Source organism: Fulmarus glacialis, unplaced genomic scaffold, assembly GCF_000690835.1.
Source record: "Fulmarus glacialis isolate BGI_N327 unplaced genomic scaffold, ASM69083v1 scaffold5074, whole genome shotgun sequence".
Taxonomy (NCBI): Eukaryota; Metazoa; Chordata; class Aves; order Procellariiformes; family Procellariidae; genus Fulmarus; species Fulmarus glacialis.
The window spans coordinates 25,205-33,510 of NW_009206041.1; the positions used below are offsets into that span (position 1 = coordinate 25,205).

Genomic DNA, 8,306 nt, shown 5'->3' on the forward strand with positions numbered 1-8,306 from the left:
CCCTGTGTTACCAAAACAGTTTTCAGCACAAATCCAAAACATAGTCCCATACCAGCTGCTGTGAAGAAAACTAACTCTACCCCAGCCAAAACCAGCACAAGTGTGTATAGCTTCTTTCCTGCAACAGTTTTGAATCACTGAGTCTTGTGGATAAGGTGAGCCATGTGGATAAGGTGCCATGTGGTAGTGTAAAATGCAGTGATTTTTTTTATTCCATGCTTGAAGTGGGAGAAAATTCCATAACTGGAATAATCATTAATGATTGTGATGATAGTGATTCCTAATGTGTTGCAGTTGTCAATTGTGGACACACTCCACAAGAATGAATAATTTGAAGAATACTTGTATGGCATTTGATCTGTGTCTTCTATGAAGTCACTAGTAAAAGGATAGTAAAGGAAGAAAAGGCTTACAGAGTTAAGAAATACATTTGAAAATACTTGCTATATAGCCTTTCATATTAAAAGTGGTTTTTAAAAATTGACCAATAGTTGTTGAAAAATAAGTGGAAAACAGCACAGTTTGAAGTTAAAAATCTGTAGCTATAAAAGGTAAGTCAAGTTTTCAATTTCCCTTAGCCCTTTTACTACTGTGAAGAACATAAAAGAGAAAACTTAAGTATTTTGGTGTAATTTTATTTTGATGTGCCTCACTACTGGAAAGTTTAAGCCTAAAGACTTGTTTTCAATTAACTTCCTTTTATGCTACACAGTGAAGTTTTTTACAGAATGCGAAACCTTCATGCTACGTTGTGCCTTCTGTTGCTACTTTCTAAAAGCTGAAGTTTCTCTGGGTCTATCCTATATTTAGTCTATATGAGGACCTGTTAACGAGTTGTTTCAGCTTCAGATTACAGTGATTGAGACTTTGATAATGCACATAGATACATGCTGTAAAGGAGCATCTGGAATGAAAATTATTTCTCTCACTGCTGTAATCATGTTTTTTTTAAAGTTATGTAATTTCACAAATCGAAGTAGTATGTGGGGGGAAAACAATGAAAAATGCATTAGAGATTACAGAAGTCATTTAATACCATGTAATATTGGTGTTAATGGAACAGCTACTGATATTTCTGCAGCTTTGACCTCTTAAAACATTGGTTTTAATAAAATTAAAATAGATATTACTTTTACGTTGTAAGTCAGTTTTTAGGGTAATTACCATCTATTGTTGGTCTGACAACAGACCTAATGTTATCTAACATTTAAGTATTTTAATAATCTTGAACCTGGATATCTTGGTCCTCTTTCTCTTTAGACCTTGAAGCTTAACTCCCTTTGCTATTTGTAAAACACCCTGTTTCAGGATGTCGTGAGGCTTGTAGGGCTTGTTTGATGCCTAGGAAGACTGAAGGCACTCTTGGTTTATTTTCAACATTGCTAATTCTTTAGGCTGTTTTTGCTTGAATAGTTACGTTCTTTTGAGATCTACGTTAGGACAACATGTGGGAAATTTGGCCTAGGTACATACAACAGTGTTAACTTGGGCAAAGAGCGATCATAACTCACTGGCATTTAAATATATCACAGTGGATGGTTGTAATCCAGCTTCAGAAATGCACAAACATAGGACTGCCATGTCATGAACTGAGCAGAGGAGCAGTGTGTTCTGTTATTCTTGTCATAGCCTTGTTTTAGTAAAAGAGAGCATGTTGTTGAAATGTGCGTGGAGCTGATGGGAAGTGTCAAATTATTATGACATCGGTTGAGTGGCTTTCTGGGTTATGTTAAGTGTGACCATGAGGGTGCCACGGATCTGGAATAGGTATAGAGTACGTTGTGTTCTGAACTTTGATAGCCCTTCTGACCCATAGCTAACCACAACGGTGAGTTTGTAGTGGATGCTTCTTGTCTGCTAGGCCTGAAGATAGGAAAATGTGTTTGTTTTTATGACTTAGGATGTTATTTTAATGTATTTTATTTGGATGTAATTTAGGTAATATAAGGATTTTTTTTTGCTTTCACTGTTAAAAAATACTGTGAGAGGTAGGAATTGTCTCTCTTCAGTCAATGTTCTAAACTGTCTTCTTATGGTGACTGACACTTCCCTGATTTTTTTTTTTTTCTCTCCTGTCTGGGCCACCTGTGAAAATGGATTTAATTTCTACTTGTGCTCTGAACTGATTGGATGCAAGCCAGATTAAGACAAGAAGCCAAGTTGCCCTGCCATCACGCTTGTGCTAATATAAGCTGAATCTCAGCCATATCTGATCTGTCCAAACGGCTTCTGGATTAAATTGACTTTTCTGGTCTGTTCGGGGTATAGGTGAAGGGTGAACTTGGCACTGTTTGTAACTTCCTGTATATGTGTCATCGTAGGTCACACATGCTTAAACCCAGGAAAATGAAGCTCATCTGCAATCCAAAGCTTTCTTTTTTCCATTCAAATGTTCTTTCTTTGTTCATTTTTCTTTCCTACCTGTTCGACGGTAAAGTTTTTGACTGATTGTTTTAGAATAACCTAGCTTCCTCCAAACTTTTGGTGAAAACTGCTTTCTTGTAATAGTAAAACCTTTTCAACTCTGGTTAGTACATGAGTTTTAAGGTAGTCTTTTTTTAATGCAACAGTGACAGCAGCTCCTTGAAATTACTTATGTATACACTTAAAACAAGCTATACAACGCTTCTGCGTACCTACTGGATGTGCTACAAACAACCCAGTAAATGTGTGAACAATCAATTCTTGGGAAAGTATTACGTAACAAGTCCCGTTAAAACATCAGAATTAACGTCAGAATGTAAATACAAGGCATGACTATAATCTGAGTACTCTTGAACAGGTTAATTTTTGTTTAATGCCTGAAAATGTTCATTACTCTAAATTTGCCTCTTCCGTTAGCTACATGTAGAAGAAGATAGTTACTCATTCTTCTTTAAATATGGTCTTTTTCTTCTTGACAGTTTTAAAATTACTCCTTTCCACAGGCCTTTCCTTGATATGGTCTATAATGCACTGGACTGTGCTGAAGATGATTACTATGCTCTCTTTGTGCTCTGTCTTCTGTATGCAATGTCACACAACAAAGGTAAGCACTTTTTGCTTTTCCCAGAGAAAACTAAATGAGACATATGGTTTTAGACAGGCACGATCTGTTTGTAACTTACGTTTTTGCATGCCTTAAACGGTGAGAAATTCTTTACATGGGGGAGGCAGAAATAAGTATGCTGTAAGTAAAAACAGTTGCTAAGGATCACGTTTTTAAGAACGATTTGGTAGAAAGCTTTGTGAACATCGGATAACTTTTCTTCCGTAGGTTTCTTGGAATTGGAATAGGATTATTGTGTTTCATTTTTAATCTTTTAATTTCAGTTGAAGCCCACTATATTCGCTCTACAAATACATAGGATCCAATTCTTTCCCACTTTGCATATACTGTGTTTGCTACATGTAAGCCAAGTATAAAAGGTTGTAAAACTTGTCCCCATATGTTAAAATTCAATCTTTGTGTACTTTAAACATATAGATAATGCACAAGGCCTGAGAATCAGATGTGATTATGGAAGTCATGTGTTGTCTATTTCTATCCAGCTTTGACAGTCCTTCAGTAATTCTTTTTATACTGTGTAATTCCTCAACAGCCTTTTCATCCATTGTGCTATAATTGATTGAAAGCTTGTTTAAGTTGTCAGTGTTCTATGCCATAATACATCTTGCAAGTCTCCCAAGGAGCCTGGACTATTTTATAAACTAGCAAAACTAGGTTAAACGTGTACTTCATTATAATTCAGACAGTATGAGAATATGTAACCTTTTCTAAGGGATTATTATGGTTAGCTTTTTTGCTGTTTATCTTTGTGTGCATTTTAAATAGATTCCTTATGGAGCAATAATGTAAACATCTCATATATGTGGATAATCATGTGTTTCAGGAATCAAGAGCTGAATTAGTTATTTTCTGCTTATGAGGATAGTTTCTATAACATACTAGTAATTTAAATTAATCAACTGCTACAGTAAACTGAGCAAAAGAGCATCAGGTGTGATGGTATGCTTAAAAGTAAGGATTCTGTTCGAGCTTCAAGGTACCTCTAATGGGCAAGTAGAGTGGAAATGAGAGTCTTGAGGGAACTAGCTAAGCTGAGCCCTTCCTGTTCTCCTCCATCCTCTTGATGGTGTTATCTCTTTCCAGGAATGAAGGAATGCTTCTCTGAGATCATAATTTACAGACTTCCAGGGCTTTCAGAGTCTCTTATGACAAGAGATACTAACGCAACTCATATCACCAAAGATAGCACCATAGCCTTGCCATGCTCTAGCCCTCTCTGACTTGCATCTTTGATTTCCCACCCACCCCTGCAACCAATATACTTCTTCCAGAAAATGTCTTTCCCTGAGGGACTTTGAGCATCACTGTGCTAGAAAATCCTGATGTCAGAGTTAGATTCTATGATTCTATGATTCTCTTAAAATTCATTAGTTGAGGCTGCAAATAGCCAGAATCATTAGCGTTAACTGTTGCGGCTTCAGAGAGTCCTCGGAAGTCTTTCAATGTCATTGTGAAGGAGTAAGCCTGCACTCTAGGGTTGTATTTCTTAAGAATTCTTTTATTTAAGACTATAGTCCTTCAGCCCATTGTATTTGCTTTCAGTGTAATTAGTCACTCTTCAATATCCTGTTCCCAGAAAAAAAGTCTGATATCCTGTCTTGTTTCAAAGATGATTTGCTTACATCTGTAGTATTGCTGTAAACAGTGAGGATTGCAGCAGACGCAGCCTCTTGCTGCTTAGTTTCAGCAATCTCTGTGCTGTTTATTTTTCACCCAATATCCAGGGTTACCAAGAGAAATACAACAGGCAGTGAAATATCTACCTTTTAAGAGACTAAAAGTATCCTGGCCCTAAAACTGGAGATACCTTTTATGCATTTAAGGCGTCAAAATCTACACTTCATTCTTTGGTGGTCACGTCAGTCCTCTCTAAATGAAAAATTCTTTAGGCTATACTCATTGGCTTTTCTTGTCAACAATTTACATTAGCCTGTTGGTCTTTGGAAGCTACTTTCCTTTCTCCCTTTATCCTTGAGCCTAGATCTTAGGTGCTAGACAGATAATGACATCCAGTTTTGGTCTTCACCCTTTCACCAACCCATTCCTCTTGTGCCCTGTAATAGACTGCTTTCAGCCTCGAGGGCCACGGAATCAGTGCCTCTATGTCTTGAAGAGGAGGGGTTTTACAAGCTGCTGATTTAGTGCCCCTGTTTGATGCAAGAGCGGAATGTTGTTCTTTAAAAACTCAGGAGATGTACAGCTGGTCCTTTCTACACCAAATTCAATATCAGTTATGGAAGGTGCTTCAGGATTGAGCTGGAGCCAATGCTTATGTCTGAATTCAGTATAATGGAGGAGCTCTGTCTGCTTACAGACTTTCTCAAGGGTTGATAATGCTTTTCTTTTGCAAAAGGGTATGAAAGTCTCTCTCCAAACATGGAGAGGCCAAGTTGTTTCCCCAGTTTCGGGAAGTAATAAATCTCTAGGAGTTGTGTGTCTAGGATCTGATTATCTATTTACTGTCTATCTGACAGAGATGGTAAATGCTCTAGTGAACGCTTGAATCAGTTCAAACAAACAGGTAATGAATTGGAAATTTAGGATGATTTCTTGTGACTGAACGCAACACAAGCTTGTCTTCTCTAGACCACAGGAAAATGAGTTGCAGTTTTCTATTTCAGTGTATTGGCTGTTTCAGATTTGTTTCTGATTCTCTAGCTGCTCAGTTTGAATTTCACCTTTCTGCCCTGTCCTACTCATTGGGGCACTGTGGAGAAGTCTACAACAGAACACATTCAAAAAAATCTGAATTGCCCTAGCTTAACCAAGAACTTTGGTTTCAGGTCTTGCTTCTAAGGGAGCAGCCTTCTCAGTCTCTGTCACTAGATGTAGACACCTTATTGAGGCTTTTGGTTGTGACTCCTACTGTTTGGATACTGAGTCTGCATTTTTCACCATGTTCTTGAACGAGTTTAAAGAAGACGTGCTTGTTTTTCACCAGCAAAAAATATCTGTGTGAACAGGAAGAAAGAATCCCAAGAGGTACATGTATGCAGCTAGATAGATTTGTTGCAAATTGTATCTGAGAGATCTTTAATCGCAGAAGGAGCCCTTCATATATATTGCTAGAGCATGTACTGTATCTCAAGAATGCAGAACTCTGCATCCTTGGCAGGCAGACAACCAAATTAAAGATGTTGAATGTGAATTCTTTCACAGTGATTTCAATTTGGCCACTTTGTTGAACTGGTCCTGCCTTATTCCTCCCCCATGTTTTCTTAGTCTCCTTAATGGTTTTCTGGTGGTTAATTACCATGTCCTTCTGTGAGAGCTTAATCTGCATATAGATATTCTCTAAGAAATGTTACTTATACGCAGCTTTCCTTTCCAGAAGGAAAACTGTAGCCCTTTACTAAACTGTTAGATTATTGTGAACACTAATACTCTAATTGCCCTGGTTCCTTAAATGCTTCCTTCCCCCCCACCCCTTTCTTCAGTCTCATCATGACAGAGAACATTTGTATCACTGTCATTAATCTTCAAACAGACCTTTATTAATTGCTCTAAACACATATACTTAGTGAAGAAATAAATCGTATATCACAAATGGCATTGTTATGTAGAGTTAACTACAAGCTCAGGGTTGGAAGAAACTATAAACCGCAATATAGTCATCTTCTGTTTTATGGGGTTGTTTATTATCATTCTTTAGAACAAGGACAGGGAGATCCTCAGCAATCCATAACTATGTTTTGTTCTTAGAGGTCTTACAGTAATCAGTCTATTCTGAGAAATAACTTTGGTATTTTAGAGGAATAGGTTGAAGAAAGATGGATTTAGTTTCCTTATACAACAAGTCAGTGAGAATCTGTGACTTGCATTGGGGAGGGTATTAAATAAGAGGCTACTAGTTACAAAATAAAATTCCTATTTTTTAAAAACATACACGAACTGATCACTTACTACCAAAGCGGAATTTAAAATCAGACTTTCATCTTTTCCCCTTTAGCCTTCATGCTCTTCAAATGTATGGCTTGACTTTTATTTGATTTAGATGCAAACAAATAGTCTGAGAATTCCAGATGCAGCAAAACGATTTGGATGTCACCAACCACTTCGGGATTTGATTGTTGTCACCCAGTAGGCTCCATTTAAGGCTGAGATTTTTCAGTGATACATAAATATGTTTAGTCTTTCTGTTGTTCCTCCTTTTCCTTGTAATAGAAATTCGAAACTAACTTGCCCAGTTTTGTATTGCTAATTACACTCTTCTGAGAAAACTGCCACAGTCTGTTAAATACTTACGTTGAGGCATACTTCTGTTTTCTAATTTACCTTTCTTCCTTCATCTCCCACAAAAGGAATTGACCCAGTCAAGCTGGAGAGAATTCAACTTCCAGCTCAACATGCTGAAGAGAGAAATTCATATAATCATGTACTTGCAGAAGGGCTCATCAGGATAATGAATTATGCTGCACAACCAGGTATCACTTTTCCAATATTTGTTTTCTTGCCAAAATGAATTTTTGAAGATAAAAACAAAAAACCCGGCTACCTAGCCTCTTGTCTTTGAGGGGAAAGCATCTGTTTAACATGCTCTTTGATGAACAGTAAGTAGATATGGTCTGTGAAAGACAACTATCAGGTTTGCCTTGGTTGCTGAGGAACCAGAAACTCTGGATTTCTGCTAAGTAGTTGTTTTTATACTCGGAACTATACAGGGATCTATTGTTTTAATTCCTACTTTCTGTGGTTTTGAATAAACAAAAATGATGAGATGTATAGTGATTTCAGCTTAATGTAGGATTTCATCCTGAAAATATGATCTGTGGCACCTGTGCTTGTAAAAGTAATTCCAGTGGAGTAGTAGTCTTGAAAACTATATGGTACCCTTTGCTTATAGCAGTCCATTGTCTCTAGAGGTGATATCAAATTTTCCCATGATTTTTTTTTTAATCTGTATTGTGTTTTCAGTTCTGAACTGTTTTGCAGAAAACATGGGTTTTTTTCTTGACTTCAATCTTTTTGTGAAATGAGGGATACAAGGCTCGGTGACGTATTCCATGGAAACATGATTTTTGTTCAAGCCACAGCTCTTTTCCCTGTACTTCCTCTCTTAAAACTTCACATGAGTAGAACTGGTTTTCCCATGAAACTGATGCACTATCAAATTCCTGATTGTCTGCAGAATAAAATCTAATGCTTGTTTGACTCACAAGACTGATCTACAGAGTATTAACTTGTTATGCTGATGTGTCAGTCACAGATTAAAAGCATATTTATATATAAAGAGTTTGTACATACTGCAGAAGGAAAG

At 37.1% G+C, this 8,306-nt stretch overlaps 1 protein-coding gene across 1 annotated transcript in view; it reads left to right on the forward strand.

Annotated features, from left to right (window-relative positions):
• CLEC16A (C-type lectin domain family 16, member A) overlaps positions 1-8,306 on the forward strand; it is a gene marked incomplete at its 3' end in the record, with an annotated part of 54,199 nt that overhangs the window by 19,141 nt on the left and 26,752 nt on the right. Inside the window, 2 exon segments of the mRNA XM_009575599.1 lie at positions 2,928-3,028; positions 7,351-7,473. Coding sequence (XP_009573894.1) covers positions 2,928-3,028; positions 7,351-7,473 — 224 coding nt within the window.